The following is a 25552-nucleotide window of genomic DNA, read 5'->3' on the forward strand; positions in this document are numbered from 1 at the left end:
CATCGGGAAAATGCTAAAATAATAAATGTACATGTACGTCACTGAAGAATCAGTAACTGCGCATGTTTAACACTACTGTTAATTGATATATAAACTCAAGAGGAATGAAACTAAATGTATTGCATTAGTTTTGACTGTGTGTCAGATCTCCAAACTTACACTGGTCCATTGGTATCCTGATTTTTTAAATATTTCATGGCGTCATGGCATTGTATTAAACAACAATAATAGAAGTCATTGATAACACAACTGTAGTACATGTATAAAAAGCGACTGTAAGTCACGCAGGAGATAGTGAGGATTTCTGTCGCGGAGTGTGAGTTTTTTCTCATCGTTACTTAATTTGACTTGTGCTAATACTTGTGCTGGATCTCTAACCGACAAAATGAAAGCGATCATTATTTTCATCCGCTGTATTCTGTACATCATTGTATGTACTTTGTCAAGAGCAGATGTAAAACCACAACACTACACGGTGGACGTTTCACTTGACAACAAAGCGTCGAATGTCAACCTCATTGGAATACATCATTCGGATTCCCTTACTGAATGTTCCGCTATGTGTGGTGAACTTTGCGCATGTTTTGGCTTTAATTCCCAACTAAAGAAGTGCCGTGTTCATCAGTCATGCGATTCATCAGACATGACCATTAATGAAACAGGATGGAGGAATTTTTATCCTGACGGTATGTTACAATCCTTATTTTTGGAAGTAGAACTTCCCTTGACCATTACACATTGTGACCATGAATATATTGGATAGGACTTTGATGTGTATTCCATCACATCCTCGTTTTGAAATATACACCACACATAGATACACACATCTACACACAAACACACGCACGTATGCAAATATATATAAAATCCAATATATATGTAACTAATTCTAATTGTAACGGGGACCGTTACATATGTTCCCCAAACCTCCCCCAATTTAAAAGTGATGTCATTGTAAACCTATACCAAAGAATCATTTTATTTCAGCCTTTAATTACACGTAGTGCGTTTGATATGGTCATTTCAGTACCAAGAGATGAAAAAAGTAATGCACGTGCATATACGCGCACGCGAGTATAAGTTGGCACTTCTGTTGATATCATTCAACAGACATTTGTATGAGTTACTCACAGCATGAATTTCATAACGTTTCCATAATATGTAAGGAAGTTATAGTGATTTGAAAATCGTCCAATCAGAATTCAGCACACCTGCATGCACGTGCTTAGCAGTAGTTTTAACCAGAGCATTTTGGAAAGAATACCAATACGCACCTAGAACCTCAAGATCAAAAGAATTTAATAAAAAAACAAAAACGTTTTCATCCTTTAAAAATTAAGTTTTGAAAGACGATGCACACGTGAATGCACGTGTTAAGCAGTAGTTTTAACCAGATCATTTTGGAAAGAATACCAAGACGCACCTAGAACCTCAAGATCAAAGAATTTAATAAAAAAGAAATATGTTATCACCCTTTAAAAAAATTAACTTTTGAAAGACGATGCACGCGCATGCGCGTGTGTGTTGGCATTTATTACACCAAGATATATATAAACATATTATCTAGCTATGGTGTGTATATAAACTCATTCGCTTCATTCATCAAAGAGTTACAGATGTTTTAGTATTATCCAATCAAAAGGAAGCGCACGTGCATGCGCGTGCAGATTTGTAATTTTGACCATGCACATCAGTTAAAGATCTCAATACCTACCTATGATATGAATATCAAAATATTTTAATGAACAACAAAAAAGTTAGACTGATTACAAAGTTAGTGTACGGATAAATTGTGATGCACGTGCATGCACATGCACGCGCTTGGAGACAAAATGAATATCATTTCTCACATCTACAAATGATATAATATCATCTTATGAAGGTTTCATATCGATCCCGTCTGAATTTCGATTTCGTAAATGTACCAAAATTGCAATGCACGTGCGCGCGCGTGCATACAAAATGACCATCGTTCTGCACATCTACGCTATACTACCATCCTGGAAAGTTTCATATTGATCCCTTTTGTAGTTTTTGAGAACACTCCCGGACAAAAAAGTCCGGAGAAAAATAAGAATAACTAGAAATGATCTCGTTGCGAGCCACGAATAGGTCTTCCGTCCAATTTCTGACGAGATAGGCTCTTGACTGGGATAATTCAATTAGTGAAGAACGAATATACATGAAAGAAATAAACACGTACATGTAACACGTGATTTATCAATTATAAACAATTTCGGTTTTGTTTTATTCACTTTCGAGTATCGCGGGAGTCCATAAAACGAATAAAAATTCCAAATGGACGGGGTAGGAACCCACACTAAAAATTGTCATGAAAAATACTGAGTTTTCGGACAACTTCCGGTTTCTAACAACCAACTTCCGGTGGAAATGGTATGACATATATTTTTAAGGTACTTCCGGTTGATGACGGAAGTGACGGCAACAAAATTGAAACACGTATTTCACATCTACAAGTCACCATATAACTTTCCTGAAAGTTTCAAGACCCAACCTTTGATTATTTATGAGAAAACGTTTGGAGAAAAATATCCGGAAATCGTAGATATTTAACGAACGGAATTGAATTTTGAAGAAAATATTATCTATACTCTGAAGATGGATAATGTCAATTATATATGTAAAAATCATATCAAACACTTGATTTCTAAGCGAGAGATATGATAGCAAAGAAAGAACAATTTCTCGAAGTTTTTCTCTAAAAACCGGAAGTTGCTGGTTAAACTTCTGGTAAGTGTAACATTTTCTGAAACTTCGAAAGAGACCTAATTAATCTATGCAAGTTTTGTTTTAAAAGCACAACTTTGAAATTTGACGTTTCCTTTGTTCATTTCCGGTGACGGCCTGAAGAGACAGATCGCAATGATAAACCTCATTACAAAGTTGTAAGTCACCATCCATCTTCTCTGAAAGTTTCAAGACTCAATCTTTGACCGTTTATGAAAAAACGTCTAGACAAAATGTCATTTTAAAAACGGTAAATCGGACGTAACTTGCGACCGGAAGTAAAATTTTCCAAAATTGAAACGACGGTACAAACTGCAGATGGCAAGACATCTCCCTGAATATTTGAAGCAAATCGATCGAGCCATCTCCGAGAAATCCTCTGTACAAAATCGGTAAGGGGAAAAAAGAACAAAAATAATAAGAAGAAAAGTGAAAAATCAACAATAAAATAATAGAAGGTTCTTCTGCTGAAGACGGAAGACGCTCATAATAGAGGAAAAGAAACATAAGAATCACTATAAGGTATACCGTTGAGACGGAAGACCTTAAGAAGAAGAAGAAGAAAATAATAAGAATAATAAAAAACGGAGCAAGAACAATATGTCCCCGACACTATGTGCTCGGGGACATAATGATAAGAAAGAGAGTACAAATAATATGTCCCCGAACTTTGTTTGGGGAACAATTGATACATGTAGTATGGTAAAGAATCAAAATACTGATAGTACTGACAGACGGTGGCGTGGGTTTGGAAAAGCTACATTAAATTGAACTTAAAAGAGTACAGAGATAGGAATTGTCTGAATGAAGAATCATTAATGGTAAATCATTTTGTAATAATAATTCAATAATAGTAAAACAGTGTAAAAGAGTTCATAGATAGTGTTTTCAATCCTGATGAAGAAATATGTACATATAGATTAAAACTGTAGTTTCCATAATTGAATTAAGATCATGCCTTGTAAATGCTCACGAGAAAAGAGAAACATGAAATTCATATCCATGCACTGTATTTCTTTTGAGCTTATAGTGTATATTTCAGAACTTTGAGAATGGTCACCTTGTAATATAGAGAATGGCATTGTAGTGTGTGGTCTTTCCATTTTGAAATATCCATATGATTCTAGCATGCTATGGCACTCAAAACTTAAATATTAAACTCAGAGGAAACATTAATGTTATGTTTCCTTTACAGGTCAGGATAATAAACTTTTTTTAATTCTATGATCTCATTACCTGATAAGTATGATTTTATTGTGTATCGGTATGTATGGAATTGACAAAGGAATATCACATTTATATACTGTTTTTCAAAAGATATTTCAAATGAGTCGTTCATCATGTGTTAAAAATATTCTTGCATGGATTTTTAATCTTCAGATTTTTTCTCGCGATCCAGATTGTTCCCGCGCTCTGTCATGTTATTCCAAAATGAATTATAATATAGATTCGCGAAGTTTTCAAGTGATTTCTCAAATACACCTCATATGTTTGAAACAGTTCTCAAATCTCAATTAATATAACACAATAAAAGAAATTACCCCATATTCTAATTGCTGAAGTATTAGAATTCCCAATCATAAAATTTTACACCTTGAAAAAATCATTAATTGAATTCTCGAGTTTTCAGAAGATATATTGACTCAGTCAGAGTGTTTTAATCGTGTTTGTTCCTGTATGTATTTTTTCAAATTATCTCAAATATACATGTAATGTCAAGTGCTCAATCATATGACATTTTAGTTATGCTATCTCAATAAAGATTTATCAAACTCTCAAAAGTTCTCATATATCAAATAATTTCCATCTATTCTAATCATTGAAATATTTCTCATGTTCATAGATTTGCAAATATTTCTCATATGTTCAAAAAGTTATCAAATTGTTTCATTTGTTTAATAATTCTTGATATGTTTATGACATAATTTTTTTGTCTTCTAAAGTCTCGATCAAAGAAACCTCAAAACTGTAAAAAGGCAAGTAATCTTAACGGTAATGGAATATTCAAGTTCTCAAAATATTTTGACTCAGTCAAAGTGTAATGTATTTCAGTCGTGTATGTTCCTAACTTTCTGTAAATTGTTATCCTATTTTCTCTCATATATAATCCTAAATTTTAAATCATTTGTTATTCTTATCTTTACAGTCACAGACATGTAATCGTGAAATTAAATGATCAAGTTCTCAAAAAATATCTGAAAACTGTTCATGCCTTTAAACTATTTTTGTATAACACGTTAATTATTCAATAATTGTCTGAAGTAATTCTCACACTAATAGAATGTTGGAGTTTTCAAAACGATATCTATGGTAGACTCGATCAGAGTATAGGATATCGTGATTATCCGGGTTATAAAGGTCCCCAGTAACCATTGCTTCTTGTAAAATGTTACTAAATGAGGCGGCCCTTCGGATTAGAACGCAAAAAACAGAGATCCCGTGTCACAACAGGTGTGGCCCGATAAAGGTATCTCCCTGCTCAAAGGTCGTAAGAGCCGAGCATAGACCTAAATTTCACAGCCCTTCATCGGCAATGGTGACGTCTCCATATGAGTGAAACATCTTGAGCGGGACGTTAAACAATATACAGCCAACCAAGGGAGGATGTAAAACCCAAAACGAATATGCAAAATTAGCTAGAAGCATTTCAACTAATTGCAGCGAGGTAGTTAGACGATAAACTTTATTAGCATCGAGGGAATCTCTTTTCCGGTATTTGGAAACAGGTTGGGGTCAGCTTCAAATTAGGTGAAAAGCAACATGAATGAAAACAATGTATAACGTAGACAATAATTTTACTCCACATTATCGTAAAGATATATTTCCTGCTAAAATTACAACACAAAGAACACTCTAATTTGCATTTACCTAAATGTAAATGTCAAATCTCTAAAAATTCTTGTGCACCAACTGTTGTAAATGAAAAATTCGGCACAATTTATTCCATCGTAACATCATCGACAGTCCTCTACGTACTTATAGGAAAATTGAAGATCGGGTCTTTAAAAAAACCAAATATTGTCAATTCTAATTGTATACTTTTGTCTATTTAATTCCCAGAAAGAATTGTATGTTGAAATGTGATTAGTGACTTTATAATAAAACCAAACTGTCGGTAAACGATCGATGTACATATGTACATATCTACAAAGCTTTTTCATATCATTTAACCTGATGAACAGAATACATTTTACGTTTTACAGAAAATCATATTTCTATTTTTTTCATTGAGCAATTTTGACTAAAATTAAAGGTGTTCGACTCTGTGCACAAACAATGGAGAAGATTAGTACTAATAAAAAGTTAACGTGATTACATGTAATTATACACAAGGAGTGCTGTAAAATCTTATTTGCGTGCCTAATTGAATATTAATGAGATAAGTATTATGGAAAACTATTTTACAGTTATAAACAGATATATCTATTTAGCAAAGAACAACTAAAGTTTTTCCGATTTTTTTAACCACGAGATCCACGTGCTCCCTTTGACAATCAGTCGACGCTTGCTGCCTATTAAGAACTGAAATTCTATAGCGTGTGGTGTATTTTTTTTCGAACTTCTTTATTACAAAATTTTCTTGAGAACAAACACGAAAATTATCCATCGTAGTTTTTTTAATTCAATTCACAAGTGGAAGTTTTGAAAACTTACCGGTTTTATCCACGCTGAAATAAAATGAATGTACTGTCGACCTCATGAAACAAGTTCTTGATTTTATTAAGTGGACAGTGAATGTGGTGATTCATGCTAATTTCACTTCAATTAATATGATTTGCTTTTGTTTTTTACTTGATCTGTCTTGACGCTCGATGGAAACATACTTTTCTATTGTCACATATTACGCTCAATAATTTTAATATGTAGACGTTTTGTTTGTTATCAGCTTTTGTAGTTTAGTTGTAGTTTTAGTTTCCTTTTCTATTTAGTTTTCTTTTCTATGCAAATATCCAATCGTCCCGAGGAAGGAAACGTTGTCCTGAAAATTTGACAATTCACTATTGTTCGTGTCGTTGGTTATTTTTAGTGCTTTTATTTCCTTTTTTATTTGACCTCGTATCTACTATTAGATCGGACACTTTGGATGTTGATTGTTGTTGGACTATAGTGCTTAATATATATATATATATATATATATATATATATATATATATATATATATATATATATATATTCGAGTTCTCGACAATCGTTCGGTCATACGAATCATCGACTATAATTTATTTCATAGTCGAGTACTCGTTAAAATAGCTAATTCTAAATACGTCAGTGTTTTTGTGATTAAAAGTCATGTAAGGGTAGAGTAAAACCGGTTTTAATTCGTTCATGTTCAATTAAATCCTCTGAGTTTGGATACTGGTCTGTAAACATGCCTCCGAAATCCACTGTGTGGATCAAATCAAACGGCCTCTCACATCTGGTCTGTGCGGGGTTCGAATCCCGCTCGCGCCGGTAAATGAGAAAGTTTCCCAGTTTACTTTCGGAAGGTCGGTGGTCTCTTCCGAGGTATATTGATTGTATGTGGGTTCTCTCTTCCACCAATTAAAACTGGGCGCCACCAGATAACTGAAAAATTGTTGAGTGTGGCGGATGACAGCAAAGCAATCTCTCTCTCTCTCTCTCTCTCTCTCTCTCTCTCTCTCTCTCTCTCTCTTGTACTATGATCCAACAACACTCAACGTCCAACATCGGAAAGTCTCGTCATGTGACTCGCGAGAAATAACTTGAAATCGTACTTCCGGGAAGTTGTCAGGATGGCAAGATCAATAATATACTAGACTCGCTACGTTGAAAAATCACACAGAGCTTACTACAAAAAGCGATAGAGCGGTGGATAACAACTGGGTTTAGAAGATTCGTACTAGATAGAGTTCTGCGTTATTACCGCGGTTGTTTTTGAAGGGTCAATACGAGACATTTCCAACAAAGTACAGGTATGTTTACATTAGTCTGCATCATATGTACTGTAAAGTCATTTGCATCATATACACCCATACATCTATATCTCTGAGTTTAGTCCAAGATATCGAAAGTTCTCGATCAAAATGTCAGCAATAACCCCCCCCCCCCCTGTAAAAATCTGCATCGAGTGAAAATGCTAAAACACTACAAAAGAATTAAAAATGTTCCTGTTGTGTATAACATGGATATATAGCCCTATTTTATTCCATGTTTTTGAACGATTTACAGCTTCATTTATTTATCTAACTGATTTCGTGAAGATATTTCTATAAAATGAAAACAGAACTGACACCAAGCATGTCAGTGGCATATGAAATTCCAACGAGTCAGTTTTGTTTCCACTGTGTAGTTGCAGTAATTTATAATATTACAATATGTAAAATTGCATGAAGGGCAAATCCAGAAATGCGGGAGGGGGGCTTTAAATCCGCGACTGGCATATTGTAATGGATTTTAGAATTTAAGATTTAACATACTTCTTATGAATTTTGATTTTTCTGGATTTCAGCTGAATTATCACTAATCCAGATTGTCAACACACATTTTAGTGTGCAATTCTATATTTACTAGTATGGCAGATCCAGGAATTCAAAGGGGGGGGGGGGGGGTCATGAGGTAGGTAGAAATCTACCCACCCACCCCTTAAATCCGCCACTGGCATATTTTGTGGATTCTATCTTATGAATTTTGGTTATCTGAATTTCAGCTGAATTGATAGAACATGGTACATGTTTATTATGAAATATCAATTATTACTAGTCCAGATAGTCACTTTACATTTTAGTGCGCATAATCTACATGTTTTGTGTAACAATGACTACAATGTTAATTTGTTAATCTTTTAGATATAAAAGGGCAAACAACACAACTGGATCAAGCATCCTAAGTCTGCACCTCGTAATGCTATAGCAATGAGACACATGTATCCACCCAGTCAATCAGAATATAGGTAACTCACCAGAGCTCTTTATATAATATATGCTCGTCAAACTATCAATATCAAAATGATATTTATTCTGTAATGAATACTTGTATACCTGTATGTTCAGGTGATCCAAAACATATAAAGGTTCATCAAAATTGAATGCATCTCCACACAATATAGAAGTTTTAAAAATGTCCTTTCTCTGCAACAGCAAAGGATGCCTGTGCAAACATATAAGGGTTTTTTACTAGGTAAATGCAGATATCACTATAAAGTTTTTCTTAACAAATTCCCTTAGACCGAAATATAAGTAAACACATTTTATTATGCTATAAGAAAATGGTGCATGTCCAAATAAGAATGATCTAACATTGGTATTTTAATGACAGAATATATATCTAGTGGATGTCAGTCTTTTTAGATATATATTTTTTGAGTGAAATTTTCAGAGTGCGACCCGGAAGGTGCGTTGCAGCTCAAAGAGAGCCATGATTATTGGCATCAAGTTCTCCATCAGCTTTACCTCACAGGCACCACTTGTGATTCCACAGTTTCTACACCAATGAACATGGAAGTGATTCTCATTCTTCAAGATGAATTATGGAAATTATACTTGGCAATCATAATTGAGCCTTTGTGTCCTCTCTGGAATAACCAACTAGACAGACTTGTGAGAATTCAAATGTCGTCCATTATTCTCATTTTCCCCCAATCCATGCCATCAGTAACTCGTAACGCATTAAAGATATAAGGGTTTTAAAGAAAATAATTCGTATTTTCAATGGTTTATTTCTGCTACAAATGATCAGTGTAAAGATGTGCATGAATCACCATTGTAAAACTAGCAACCTTGAATAAATGTTAAATCATTTACTTGAATACATTTAATACAACTTGACAATGCAGAATAATGCGAGTCAGAAGTACTATATATTAACTAAGTCTGAAGGTAAAATTTGATAAATTGTGGAATTCATATCAGCTATTTCCTTCAGTAGAGGATTTGCAAATGTGCAAGAGCCACACAGAGTTGAAAATCTTAGTGAACAGATATATGTGTCTGTATTGTGAAGGTATATGATTTAGAATATGGATATTTTTAATTATTCAATTGCACACTCCACATGAATTTGACTTCTCCTGATCTTGTAACAAAGCTGGGATTTATCCTTACTGAAATGAGAGTTTGATGAAAGGAAAGGTGGTATGTCCAATGTCATTCCTGACTAAAGTTTATCAAATATATCAAATCCTTTTTCAGCAAGAATCATGTATCAGTTGGCTTCAACATCTCCAATACACCTCAGTAATCAACAATGTCACCATCAGAGGTGGGTCATGGATAAAATTCAGAACAATTGTGCTAGACATCTGATAACCTTTGCTGTGTGACACATTTTGCACAATGTAGTTGTTGTCTGATAACGACTACTTATCGTTTTTTTTAAAGTTAAATCCAGTGTTATGTTTGTTGTATTCATGGCGATCTTTCAGAGGTATATGTAAATTCGGCATTGACCCCTCTGGTCCGCTAAATGTAGATCCCTTAGATTTAGGTGCAACTTCATAAGAGTCATGATAAATTGATCACTGGTGTGAACCCTTGTACCGCCCATCCTAGAAGTTGTTAAATAGACCGTTTCTCTTCATAACAGCAACCAACACATTGAATACATCTGAAGGATAGTATGTATATAAAAGCATCTGTAGCAAGCATAGACATCAATTGAATATCATAAAAAGTATTGCAGAGGTGGATCAAGAAAATTTGCAAAGGTGGGGAAGGGGGTGCAAGTGTAAACTATTCCCCTAAAAGAGGTATGTGTGTAAAATTATCAAAATTGGAACTCAATTTCCCATATTTGTTAAATATGAACTACCAAAGGGGATGGCACCCCTCCTCTCGTCCCACCACTGCATTATAACAGTAAATAAACATATTGTATCAACATTTTCATTTTAAAAAAGAATTTAAACACCACAATCTAAATTGAATTCATTTAAGATCTGAATGTATTGGTGAATGTTTACTATTTATTTGTTGCCACAAGTTTTACAAACGTATATAGATTAATGAAGTACGTGTGTAACAGAAACTTGTTCTAGGTCTTGTATTATGTTTCTTATTGTAAATATTGTAAAATCATGTTATTTCAGTTTCAGTGATGATCAGATCCCAATTTTCTTTGATGAATTTTTCGTTTCCAAATTGGTGGCATTTTCCGTGAGGGTCACAAAAAACCCATTAAACAATATCATCATTAATTAAAACATAATGAAAATGAGAAACTGCGTTGTCTTGTCAATGTGTGGGTCTCTGTTTCCCCTAGCTACATGTATCAGCATCCCATAAAAATGTGTAATTACAAGTTTATATGATCAACTATTAATCAGGGAAATTGACAAAACATGGTACAAATAGAGATACATGTAACTGCATATATTTACTTTGCCCAACTAATTGTTTTATTCCCAACCCCTTACCCCCTCCCCAACCCTTTTGCATTCAGTTTGTCTCCTTTATCATTAGCAACATACAGCATAATTGTGCCATGTATTGTTAGTTCTAACTCATAGAAAACTAAATCCTTCAACTTGACAGCTGTTTATTGTCGAAAATATTCAGTAAAATATGTTTTAGATCAATCACACGGTCGTGGGTAAAGCTCACTGCTTCTCAGTTCTCAATCGGCGATTTAACTATAAAAATATAAGTATTATGAATTTGTTTACCTGCATCTACAAATCCACTTCTTCCTCTTTTTGGATAAGTGGGGAATCTATCTAAGCTGTAGGTTCATTTTAACGCTGTCATCTGAGCATAACCAAAGCAAAAGAAAGCGGCATTTTTTGACTGCTGTTCTGAAGTAGTAAATCGAAAGTGAAAGTAAAGGAGACTTTCCGACGATGTCAAATCAAAGTCATACACGAGGTAAAAATGTATAGGTTTATTCAAGATTTTTCCTTGAAAAGAGGCCTGGAAATACAAGTTGTACACACGTGTTTTAACGGCACTCAAATTGTATGTACAAAATAGGGATGCGAACGCGACTTTTTCAATGAATTTAATAGAGCAATGAATACATAAAGTTGAATAATCAATATTCCATGATGATACTTTATTCATCTTTTCCCTTTATTTCCGAAGTTAAAAAATATTAATTTCCTTTTATTCCAACGTGTTCATAGGTCATTAAACTATTCCTTGTTTAAACTAACCTTAGGATGAAACAAATAATGGCGGGGAAAAAATCAAAGCGTGCAGGTCATGCCTAGCGTTTCGTGCAGACCGTGCACAACCCTTTACCAGTCCAAAACTATTTCAATCTTTCCTGACGAGAAATTTCTTTAAATCATATTATCTGTTTTCATCCATGTACACATGTATATAAAATGTATAGGTTTATTCAATATCTGTCTTTGGGAAGAGCCCTGGAATATACAAATGGCAGAAATATTTTAACAACACTTAGAATGAATGTACAAAAATAGCGAAACAGACGCAACCATTTCATATTCAGTTTCAATGAATTTAATAGAACAATGAATCAATAAATTTTGATTAATCAATATTCCGTGACGATATAAGTTTTCTTTTATTTCCGAAATAAAAAAAGAAATTCATTTGTTTTCATTCCAACGTGTTCGTAATTTATTGATCTAATACGCAGAAACGAAATTTACCGCATCGTACATGAGCAATCGTTTTAAAATGAATCATTATCATTTCTTTCTCAACCTTTGAATATCTAGAATATTACACGCCTACCGTTTCGTGCAGAGCGTACACGAAACGTGCAAGCCCCGCCTACAAAGTGGTCATCGTTTCGTGCAGAGTGTTTCGTGCAAACCGTTCACCGTTCAGTGCAGACCGTTGAGCGTTTCGTGCAAGCCGTTAACCGTTCCGTGCAAGAATCGTTTCGTACCGTTCCGTGCAAGTGGTGTAGATGTACGTTTCAGGCTCTGTATAATCACTGCTACACAGCACGTGGAAAAAATCAGTCATATATGATGCAAATTTAAATCAAAATATGGTCTTACAATCCCGTTCATATGTCATATTGTAATTATCGTATGTGAGACTTCAATTATTTTTGTAAACACGATAGAGGTATGTAAAGAAGGTCATAATTACGTATTCAAATTGTGCCGACAACAGAACTGGAACAAATTACGACAGTAACTTAATACACAAGTACATTTAACCCACATGTACCTATAGGCCTACAAACCGATGAAATACCAAGTCCGCTAAAACATATTGCTCCCGTATGATGGATAAAAGTGGCGAGATTACGAGTGCTGAACATGTAAACCTATATATATAAAGACCCGTACGCAGTAGTAAACGCTTGGTAACACTGACTTTTCCTCCCCAGTCTTTATAGACACAAATACACCATCCGCTTCAATACTACAGATAAAGCATTTCGCTGAAAGCTTTGAAACTTGTCCAACTTAAACGTAGTCAAAATATTCACTTCGAAAGCATGTTTTTCTATGCTCCCGTACACTGAAAATAAGGGGCATTTTCATTGGTTGAATATCATAATAAGGATTGTTAAAGCGACCAATAGCATATAGAAGGCGGGACACACCTTCCAGCGAAAATATCAGCGTTTTGTCCCAAGGGAGGTAGACGTAGTGCAACCGACCGTGGGTTTCCGAAGATGGAACATATTTGGAGTCGAGGCATTTTGCCTAAATCCAAATATATCCGTTCATATTGACCATGAACAGCTCAATAGTGCTGTTCAATTCTTAAATAGACGCCAATCAAGTACACCCTTGAGAGAGCTTCTACACCTATACACTGTGTTTATTTATAGTATAAATTATTTATGTTCGGTTGAGTGTAACGAATTAGAACATAAGTGAATAAACTGAATAGTGAATGATTATGGAAATGTTTGAACTGATGAATTGAACCTCGTACCTCTGCTCCCTTATTTCGTTTAGAATAATTATGGTGGGTATATTCTCTGTTTTTAAAATCTATTTTGATTTGTTTAAAATGTCAATGCGATTTTGAAGTTAACGTCTTATCACGGTCTCCCCTTTTGTATGAAAAACAATGTTACGTGCCTGAAAAGTTCGTCTTCAATTGTCAAGCATATCGTTAAAAACTTTACATTGTTCTATCTTATACAAAACCTTGTATCAGTCTACAATTGCACCAACATACGTACATCAGCATGTGCATTAAGTAGTACTATAACTTTATAAATAACAATCAATCGATGATTATGTCTTTCTTCCAGTGCGTTATCTGCCTAAAAGCTGCATGGAGATTTTACAAACTGACCCAAGCGTGAAAGAAAAAGATGGGATATATTCAATAAATATCGGTGGTCAGAAAAAGATATCGTACTGTGACATGACTATAGATGGAGGGGGCTGGACGGTAAGTAAATAGAAATCAGAAGGTTAACTTAAGAATTTCTAAAGTGGCGATAACGCTGTAGTCTTCTGTAGTCTTTGTTAGATAAGTCAAGTATCTGAGCTGTGCACCAAAAATTGCCAGCTGTATACCATCGTTATGTCAATCGAAATATTAAGTAATTGATATTGATAGATTGATGATTGTATGTTGTTTACCGTCCCTCTTGAGTATCTTTCACTCATGTGGAGACACCACCATTACCGGTGGATGGTATTGAAAATATATAAAGATTTGATATTTCTAACAATAGTAAAAAAAATCCTGAATCGATGATTTGGTTTAACATCCATTTCAAATGCAACTTCTCGGAAAGGTCACAAATACACGGAGGTACCAAACAGTAAAGTGGTCAACTTATCTCATTGGCGATATTAAAACAAAATCCAGAAAACTTAAATCCTCCAGACAGAAACTTTGTGCGGAAGTGCATTTAGATGTAGTTGAGAAAATTGGTTGTATCAAAACGCACGATTCTGCAACAGACATCTCCGAACTGTACGTGACTCCACCTCTGGTGTGTCCAAGGGTCCTTGTTTGCCCAACTCTTTATTTTGTATTCCTTGTGGGAGGTATGAGATTGATTACTTTTCATTATTTTCGCCTTATATTACACATAATGTGTTTAGATTGTCTTCAATTCTACAGTTAAATATAACAATGTTATGAACTGAAATCCCCTAACAAACAATAGGCCTAATTAAAATTTATAAAGTATATAAAATATGAACCATGTTGTTTTACCACCTAGTTAAATTCACACATGAGAAAAAGCCTGTTTTAAACGCTGTCTTAAATTGGTCATTAAGTCCAGCCCCCAGTAATGAATTATCTAATGTAATACTATCAAGCTACATATTACCACAACATTTACAGTCTGTCTGTACACAAATTAAACTAAAATTCTAGATAATTCCAGTTTTCAAAATTATACAACTCAGAACAAAGAGTTTATTACGTAACGGCAATTGAAGTCTTCCAAATATCATTCTAGAATAGAACATTAAGAATATTTAAGTTGACATGTGTCAATATTTAGTAAGTTGAATTGTACAGTCAAGTGCTTTGTTTTCAATCTTTTTTAATGCGATAAAATTTTGTTGAAGCTTCAAAGAATTGCGGCAGTTTTTTATGTGTTGAGATTAGTTTAATAAGCTGTGTTGTCATAGCTAGTAAAGAGAAGACAATCATGATTATGACGTGGAGTCTTTGACATAGTACACGTCAATCACTTGTTCAGTATCATGCCTGTCTATAATATGTAGATTAACCTCCACCTAAAAAGCTATAGAAAGCATCTATTTTGAACTACTTTTAACATGTTTGGAAATAGATGATAACGACAGCTTTATGTAAGGTGAAGATAATGAACAGTGATCAATCTCATAAATCCCATAAGCAATGCAAAATAGATAGTTGGGCAAACACGGACCTCCGGACACACTAGAGGTGGGATCAGGTGCATATTTTCTGAAATACGATAAAGATGAGAAGTATTACGCTATTTTGCTATTTGCCTTGATGTATACAGGCCTTGAAATCAACTTTGTTTGCATTTGATTACCTTACAGAATATGCAATTTGTATGTCATATATTTTGTAGGTTATCCAAAAAAGACAGGATGGTTCTACAGATTTTTTTAAAACTTGGGCAGATTACAAGAAAGGATTTGGAGACCCATCCAAAAACTACTGGTTTGGTAAAATTATTATTCATGTTACATGTAGAACGATTGAGATAAAAACGGTTTGGCATTAATATATCATTGCGTCAATGTCGCCAACCATGTTAACATGACCAGTAATTGAATCTTAGTATTCCTGCGATATCAGAAAATTTCTATCTCCCCAAGTCGGGTAAATTTAAGTTGAACCCTATTATATACATGTAGCATGATATACGCAAATGTATGCTCCTCTATCCATGATATACTGGAAAGTACAATTATCAACGAATGCTCTATACCTTATCACGTACATTGCAGTGGGTACTTTTTGTAAGCTCGGAATCCAAGATGCCCAAAAATTCTGGGGAAAAAATAAAAACATTTCAATTCTGTAAAAAGTTTATTTTGCATGTCTATACAGCAAACTGAATATCCATATCATTTCTTTCCATGTACCAATATTCTTTTTGCATTTCTTGATAAACAGGAAACGATGCAATTCACTATTTAACAAAGACAAATCAGGAACTACGAGTGGAGCTGTTGAGTTTTGCTGACGAGAAAGCGTACGCCCTGTATTCCGCATTTCAAGTTGGAAACGAGAGCAGCAAATACCTGCTTACAGTTTCGGAGTATAATGGAACAGCGGGTATGAATGGTTTACATATCATCCTAACTAACCACAAAACAAAATACATTGTTACCGTATCAGTTTTACATTAAAATCACACACACACAATTTTATACAAAATAACTTTACATGCAAAAAAGGTCAATGAATATGCACATTAACTGGTTTTTAGGAATCATTGTATTCTTTTGTATTAGATGTTCTAGATTTATTGTCATAACTATCATACACAATTGATCATTTAATCGATCGATGTTATCGACACTGATGAGTTCGAACTCCGCTCGTGCAATTGTCGAATCAAATTTAAGACGTAAACATAAGTTTTGATTGCTCTTTCCTAAACGCTCGTCGTTTAAAAGTAAAAACCCCGGGTCTTTCGGATATGATCTTGAAAACGGAGGTCTCGTGTCGCACCAGGCATTGGTATGTAAAAGAACACTCAATGCTACGACGCTGAGAGCTAAATATAAGTCTAAATTGTGGCACGTTAACTACAGCTAGTGACATCTCTTTATGAATGAAAAATTATGAACAAATTCACAACTCTTCATTATCTAAAATTCATTTTTAGGAAAGTAAGTTTTTTCACATAATAAACAAACTCTATTTTTTATTTGAATTCTAAAAGGTCATGTTTGAATGAGTTCATTTTTCGTAAGAAAACGAGCAGTGAATGTTCAACGCCTTGACTTCAAAGGAGAAAGGGGGTTTCCAAAATATATTCATTATCAAGATATGATCAATTAAGCACACCCTGAGATCTATCCACATATGTCACAAATTTCACATTGCTCAATATAATGGTACAATTTGTTTGATGTCAAAATGTAAAGAAGATCTTTATTGTATTGTCAATGCATGCGGCAGGTTACTAGCAAACAAGTTCATATTACAGGGGTTTTAACATTCTCGATTAAAGTAAGCATTTTGTAAATTTTATGGTCGTTGTAACGATCAGGTTTGACAATACACCTTTTATTTTATCAAATGCTGTCTGATGTGTTTCACACCAATTGTTAAGCCGTTCTTTATAAACTGCTTTTAACTACGGATTACTCGGTTTACCCGATCTTGATACAGGACTCACGGCGGGCGTGACTGTCGGTAGGGGTTGCTTACTCTTCTTGGGCACCTAATCCCTCCTCTGGTTCATTTAGAGGTCCGTGTTTGCCCAACTCATAATTTGATTATGCCCCCGAGATCAAAAATGAGGGGGGGTATTGTTTTTGTCCTGTCTGCCATTCTGTAATTCTGTCATTCTGTTATTATGTCTGAAACTTTAACCCTGCAAATAACTTTTGAACAGTAAGTGTTAGAGCTTTGATATTTCACATGAGTATTCCTTGTGACAAAACCTTTCCGTGTGTACCAACATTTTTTAACCTGGGACCTTGACCTTTGAGTTTGACTTACTTTTTGAAAACTTTAATCTTGTTAATAACTTTTGAACAGTAAGTGCTAGAGTTTTGGTATTTCACATGAGTGTTCCTTGTGACAAGATATTTCTGTGTTTACTAAATCTTTTGACCTTGGCATTTGACCTACTTTTAAAAAAAAGGACATTGGTCATAATTTCTGAATGGTAGATATTAGAGCTTTCATATTGCAAATGAGCATTTCTTGTGACAAGATCTTTCTACTGGTACCAAAATAGTTGTACTTGTGACCTTGGCCGTCTTTGGAATTGGCCATTATCGGGGCATTTGTGTTTCACAAACACATCTTGTATTTCTTATAAGAGTTATGAAATCAGTTAATGTTCGTTATCTTCACCTTTTCATACAATAATGTACAGTTATGGACTGGGTCCAAGGAAAAAATTGTTTTGTTTGACTCGAGAACAAATCTGTTGCATAACGCATGTGTATGATACAACCTGTCTCTTTTGAATATATGTATAATCCAACCCTTCTCTGTTGAATATCTGTTTAATCAAACTCTTCTCTGTTGAATATATGTATAATCTAACACGTCTCTATTGAATATGTCTATAATCGAACCTGTCTCTGTTAAATACGTGTATAACCTAACCTGTCTCTGTTAAATACGTGTATAACCTAACCTGTCTCTGTTAAATATGTGTATAATCCAACCCTTCTCTGTTGAATATGTGTATATCCAACTTGTCTCTGTTGAATATGTGTACAGTCCAATCTTTCTCTGTTAAATATGCATATGATCCAACCATTCTCTGTTGAATATAGGTATGATCCAACTTGTTTCTGTTGCATATGTGTATGGTCCAACCTGTCTTTGTTAAGTATGTGTATAATCCAACCTTTCTCTGTTGAATATGCGTATGATCCAACCCTTCTCTGTTGAATATGTGTATAATCCAACCCTTCTCTGTTAAATATGTGTATGATCCAACTTGTCTCTGTTGAATATGTGTATAATCCAACCCTTCTCTGTTGAATATGTGTATGATCCAACCTTTCTGAGATTATGATATTGATCACTGTTTGTTATCTTCACCATTTGATATGTAACATCGCAGAGATGAAGGTTCATATTCTGTTCCAGTCTCCTTTTTTCACTGGTAGGAGGAATAAGGCTATCAATGGATTGAGATCGAATATGGATGTTACTTCAGAGATTCTAACCCTGGTAATGATTTTTAATCTCATTTCCAATTTCGATTTCTTAAAAGTTACTTTTTGAAAGTGATTCTCGTAAGTAATTTTGAAATACACATGGTCATTTTACGATCGACAGGGTCGATCAAAGTGCCACTCGGAAGGTGTCATAAAACATCAAAAACATAACATCAGGCATGTATCATCGTTTTTCAAATGGCTGGGACGGGTAGCCGGAGGAGACTTTGGTAGTTTTCTTGTCCAAAAAAAATTAAAAAGGGGTGTGTGGGTTCTTCTAGGTTTCGGATTCCTACATCCTTCGCTATACATGGGCTCGATTCGTATTTTTTTTTCAAGCTTAGATATAGTCTTATCATTCACTACTTCTATCAAAGTTAGTTGGAAGGGTGTATTTGCCACCTAATTTATCTTTATTTGCAAACGAATATAACGAATACGGGTCTCTGCATTCAGTTCACCTATACTTGTCATAATCTTTCATCTTGATAGTCAAGGGAAGTTACTCATTTAGTCAGGAAAGATAATTCAGTGAACATTTAAAAAGTAAACTGTTGTCATTTCATACCGTAAATATATCATTTGAAATTTGTTGTTTTCACAGTATGTACGTGAAAATACGATATCTATTTCATTCAATAGAAAAATTACGGTATTGCACTGTTCATTTTACACATCACACTACCATACAGTCACCCGGCGCACAGGTGCACATTTTTACAGTAAAACGTTCACAAAGAAGTTTTCAAAGGACCTCACTTAGTGCGCATGTCACCGATTCCTGCGAAGAACATTGAGTACATTAAAGTATGTTGAAGAAGGGTGCATTTTTTCGTGAAATGCTGGAGCGAAATTCAACATCTTCTAACAAAACAAACTCTTCAAGGGCAATTTTCAATGTATTGAAATGTTTAAATGGATTGTAATTACATTTGGCTGTGTGTTTTAATGAGTACCTTCCGCGGAAACCAGCTACAGTTAAATCAAGTACATCGCTAGCTGTCTTACGTATGTATATATTTATAAAGCACATTTAGGAAGTGCTAAATCAAATATACGCTAATTTGTTGAAAAATCAAATTCCGCCAAATATCTTGCATGTTAAATATATTACATTTACAGCATTTTATATGGTACTAGTACATTCGCAAGTATTTGGTTGATAATGATTATAATTGTATATGGAATTTAAATGGGATGCGTAAGAAACCCGAGATGACCATAAAATTATTATTCTCTGCCGCTAGAATTATGTTCCCACAAAATTAAAGGATCAGAAAATGAACATATCAATCACAGTCTATGACATAGCGACTGATAAATGTGTATTTATATCTGACAAACAAGTTGATGGTGCAGGGGTTTAACAGTCTCGTTTAACCTCATCATTTCGCAAATTCTATGGTCGTTATAAGGATATAGTTTGTCAATACAATCCATCATTGGGTCAAATGCTGTCTGACATGTTTCATACCGATTGTTAAGCCGTTCTTGGCACACTGATTTTGACTACGTATTACTCCGTTTAGCTGATAAAGATATAGGGCTCAGGGCGGGTGTGACCGGTTGACAGTGAATGATTACTCCTAGGCACCTGATCCCACTTCTGGTATATCCAGCTAGGGGTCCATGTTTGCCAAACTCTCTATTTTCTCTTGCTTGTATGAACGGTGAGATTGATCACTGCTCGTTATTTTCGCCTTTCATCAATATAGGCAACCAGTCATGCGATTTTGAATCTAATTCAGAGGAATTCTCAAAAGCGAGATTTTTGCTTTAAAATGACACAGATATATCATTTATCGCGCATTGACAATTTATGGTTTTATCTTACCTCGTTACGAAAATACTGTCATGAATCTGATATACCATGGTGTAGAATTTCATTCATTTATCTCATTCATGCAAACGATTTGAAGTTAATTTTAAACAACTTTAATGATATTTATTATTAAGAACAAACATGAATGTTTCAATGTTTTTTTCATGGTTGGTTATTTGTTTTACGTCCCGTGGAATTTTTGTCACTCATATTTAGATGTCACCACTTTTAGGTAAAGTATTCAACATCTATAGACATACGCTTAGCGCTTATGGTTGTTAACAGTGACTGACTGTTACCATAGCAACTTTTACTATTACATGATTATGAAAAACAGGGTTTTTTTTTAACTTCCTCGGGAAGTAGAATTGTATAAAAATAGACTTTAAAAAATACTAATTACATATAGTGTACCGTTACAAAGTATATCACCTCAATATATATATATATATATATATATATATATATATATATATATATATATATATCAATTACCAATATTCATGCAGGAACAAGGATAGGGGCTTCGTAGAACATTTACTTGATCCTGCAATGTATCTTTGTTTGGGAGGGTTTCTATGAAGTTTAGGGATCCAGTATAGGTACGGTAACGCATATGCATTCGACCCATTGACTGGGATATCCAAATACGTCTAAAACAGAAACATGATTTTTAAGAATTTCATCTTTTAAAAGAACAGTTGGAGTATAATTACGATTAATAAATGTGGAATTAATGCCAAGTTCGTTAAATTACAGTTGTAAAAATGGTCCTTACATACACAGACAATGTTGTTAAAAGCTGTGTCAGCTGGAACCAAAACATATTCCTCATGTAACTTATCTAATTCTTTTATCACTTCTGGTTTACTAAACATAGAATGATAGATGGTACGTACTTTCGTTATGATGTGTCTAATACGGGATATTGATATTCCTATTACACTTTTAACCCATTCTGACAAGATATCAAGTTCTTTTTATGTTTAACCCATCGACTGTCACAATCTTCAACATAACTCATACCAGAGATGAAGTTCAATTGAAAGGTCGAGGTTCCCTGAATTACGGACATTTTAAAATAAGTGATTTAAGGTCCTCATTTCAACTGTGTCAACATCAACATCAATTTTACATTACCACAACCATAATTGCTCTCAGATGTTTCTCATGAAATATAGTTCCACGTTTCGAATTTTGTGCAGAAAAAGACGGGTCTTTTCAAGAGTTATATCGTATATATAATCGATGATTGAATAGAACAGACACTCAATGTACAGCTCGATTGACTCACACTTAATTTTTCATATTCATATCTACCACAACACTTTACGAAAAGGACATTTAAGTTAATCCTCTGTCACGAAATGCACCGCATTTGAACTTAAAGTCTCAAGATCCGTCACAGTTATCGTGATGTGGTATCACTCTACAGAGATATTTTTATAATGATTGACAAATGAGATATTTTTTTATATTGTTATTGCAGTGTTCACTCTATAGCACTAATAGTTATTGAGGGTTAGTAAAAACCATCGGTGTGTTCATAAGTATTATCAATATGTGTCAGTATTCCCAGCATGTATCAATAAGTATTATCTGTATGTATTAGTAAGTATTGTCAGTATGTGTCAGCATTATTATCAGAATGTATTGTAAGTATTATTAATATATATCAGTATGTCCAGTACATATCAGTTTTATTGGTATGTGTCAGTACTGTCAGTGTGTGTCAGTATTATCAGCATGTGTCAGTATTCTCAGTATTTTTCAATTTTATCAGTATGTGTCAGTATTTTAAGTTTGTCAGCATTATCAGTATGTATCAGTATCATCAGTATGTGTCGTAGGTATTATCTGTATGTGTAAGTAATTATTTTCAGTATGTGTCAGCAAGTAATACCAGTATGTATTAGTATGTATTATCAGTATGTTTCAATATTATCAGTATATGCCAGTAAGTATATTCAGTATATAAATTAGTATTCAACAATTTGTTAAGGTAATTCCCCATACCACATCTGAATGTTGAAAAAGCTGCAGATTTCAATCAAAGGTTGCATGTATTTTGTCGAGGATGTATATTGACCACATTCTCGAAGAAAAATATGTTTCGCGGCCTTTCCCAGAGTACAGCCACTTCTAAAAATAGAACACATCACTTTAAAACAAGCAGTGTTAAGATACATACATTTTAAGGCACTGTCTTTATTTAAAAGATAGAAATATGATTATTTTTTTTTCCATATGAATTGAAGAAAATGTATTGCCTTTGACTGTTTTCAATAATGTTTCATCTACTGAACCATTCTCTTGGTTTCAAAGTGATGAAAATGCACGTATATTAGTCAAAATTTGATTAATCATAGCCTACCATATCCGGAAAATTGTGTTTTCAAAAACCTACAGATTTTTAAACATTTCAATATGTTTTACCTTTACTCTCCAGCAATCATTTGACATAAGAAGTAAATAGGGTATCGGATAATTTGAGAGCCCAATGACCCCCTATAGGTTAAAAACCTTGGGGAAAAAACGCATATTGAAAAATGGTGTTTAAAATTCCTATCTCTGCAAACATGTTTCATTCATCATTTACATTACTAAATTACCATTTCAAGAAATATTACAAGGTGGTTTTAAAACAAACAGTTGAAAACATTAAAGCTTCAAATAACTAAAACCCACTTTCATTGATTGCCGTAAGCTTTATGGATCGGGCTTGAAGATTAAAAAATCCAAACTTTATGATGGCGCTTACTAAATCCATAGCCTACGTCACATGAACAATAACATAACGTGACAAGAGATGAACGAAAAAAAATAAAATTATGTCTTCAGATCTAGTTGGAACAAAGTGGTGTAAATCAGAATGATTTTTACATTTTTAACGCTCATTCAGAGAATGCTAACCTATGCTCGTTATAAATTTTGGAAAATTCGGATATTCTAAAACACCCGAATTCTGTATGCAATCCGCGACCCTTGGTAATTTTTAGTTCCTGGTAGTTTTTAACAATACCACACACCCATGCGATGTGAGTGGTACCTAACGACATGTAACTACCGCGTACATTCCGAGATGTTTCAATAAAGACATCATTGAAGGTCATGTCCAGCCAGAAAAGTGTTTTAGATGAAAGAAAATTACATTACAACATTTTCTTGTATAGGAGATTCGATATTTCTACCCGTCATTAATGATCAGAAATTACATAAAAGAAATGGCCTAAAATAGATACATTGAAAGTTGGCAACACGATTTAACATTATAATCTGTAATATTTGCAGAATTCTTAAGGGAATTACTAAACGACTGTGTGTCATAACGCAATGTGTATGGAGAGTTTACGACTTCGCGATGTATATAACTATATGCATTTTCTCTCCCGAGCGTTGTTTTGTATAGAACCGGCTTGTTTATATGTTGCGAATCGTATGTTGTTGTTTTGTAATTCAAAATTTTTGTTGTTTGCTTTCAAACAATCAGTCCTGATACGGTCTACAAAATTCACCAAAATGCCACCAGGTTCGTTGAATGGGTGATAACGTCATGACTCGTGAATAACTTTTCTAACGTTATTTGACGTGGTATGGGGAATTATCTTAATACACTGTAATATCAATTATGGATCGCAATCAAACGTTGTGAACTGTACAATAAACTCGATGTTCCTCAATAAAATGTCGTTCAACCCAATCAATGAAAGGTGAAGATAACGAACAGTGATCAATCTCATAACTCCTATAAGCAATACAATATAGATAGTTGGGTAAACACGAACCCCTGGACACACCATGGGTGGGATCAAGTGCCTAGAAGAAGTAAGCATCCCCCGTCTACCGGTCAATACAAGCCTCAGGAACGCGAGGATAGATATCATCAGAATGTAATGTTAAAGACTTTGATTAATTGTTAATGTTCATGTCTATAACAATAAACAATACTCTGTTGTAGGAGACAGTTTGGGTCGGAACGATGGAAAGAAGTTCAGTACGTGGGATCAGGATAATGACAGAAGCAGTAATAACTGTGCAGTAGGCTATCACGGAGCCTGGTGGTACAATAAGTGTTCATACTCTAACCTGAACGGACAATACGTGGGGTCTGCTCTATCTGCTAACAAATATCCGACCTGGTGGCATTGGAAATCTCTTGAAGCGTTAAAGGGCACAGCGATGCTGATAAGACCCAAGAATTAAGAATCAATTGACTAAATTCATGTCCTAGATATAATTATATATCTGCACATGCATGACAGAGAGAGAATATTAACGAACGGTTCATAAATAGGAATGAAATGTTCAAGTATTTTCCACAATCTAATTGTTTATTGAGTAGTGAACTATAGCACTTGGTATAGAATGATTGAGTTGTATTCCATTTATTAGTCACTGATTATTAAACTCTGACAATGATCAGCATATTTTATGTACTACATTATCTGTATTATTTTGATCAACACGTGAATGTTTGTGGTATTTTGTTTAATTTTAGGATGTACACATTATAATATGTATATCTTTGGATACCTTCTTAAATGAAATGTTTGTATTCCAGACACTAAACATCATAAAAACATCTTATTTTGATACATACACAAATAAGCTAACATAACCCTAATTCCGTAAAGTTACTGAAGTTACTGAAGTGACGCTTTGTACATCTGTTCACTTCTACCACTATATAAATGTTAATTCTTTGGGGAGGGAGATGGGAGTAGGAGCATTTGACACCAAGACATTATTCCTCTCAATAT

The 25552-nt window shown here is 34.2% G+C and overlaps 1 protein-coding gene across 1 annotated transcript; it reads left to right on the forward strand.

The window, feature by feature from the left end:
• Positions 1 to 118: 118 nt before the first annotated feature.
• Positions 119 to 25208, forward strand: LOC125676927 (fibrinogen C domain-containing protein 1-A-like). The gene is made up of 5 exons (XM_056158848.1): positions 119 to 686; positions 13897 to 14039; positions 15679 to 15775; positions 16230 to 16391; positions 24751 to 25208. The coding sequence occupies exons 1-5, from the start codon at positions 386 to 388 to the stop codon at positions 24993 to 24995; spliced, it is 948 nt and encodes a 315-aa protein (XP_056014823.1). The 5' UTR covers positions 119 to 385; the 3' UTR covers positions 24996 to 25208.
• The last annotated feature ends 344 nt before the right edge of the window (positions 25209 to 25552 follow it).

The sequence above is a fragment of the Ostrea edulis genome, chromosome 3 (genome assembly GCF_947568905.1).
Source record: "Ostrea edulis chromosome 3, xbOstEdul1.1, whole genome shotgun sequence".
In the NCBI taxonomy this organism is placed as follows: Eukaryota; Metazoa; Mollusca; class Bivalvia; order Ostreida; family Ostreidae; genus Ostrea; species Ostrea edulis.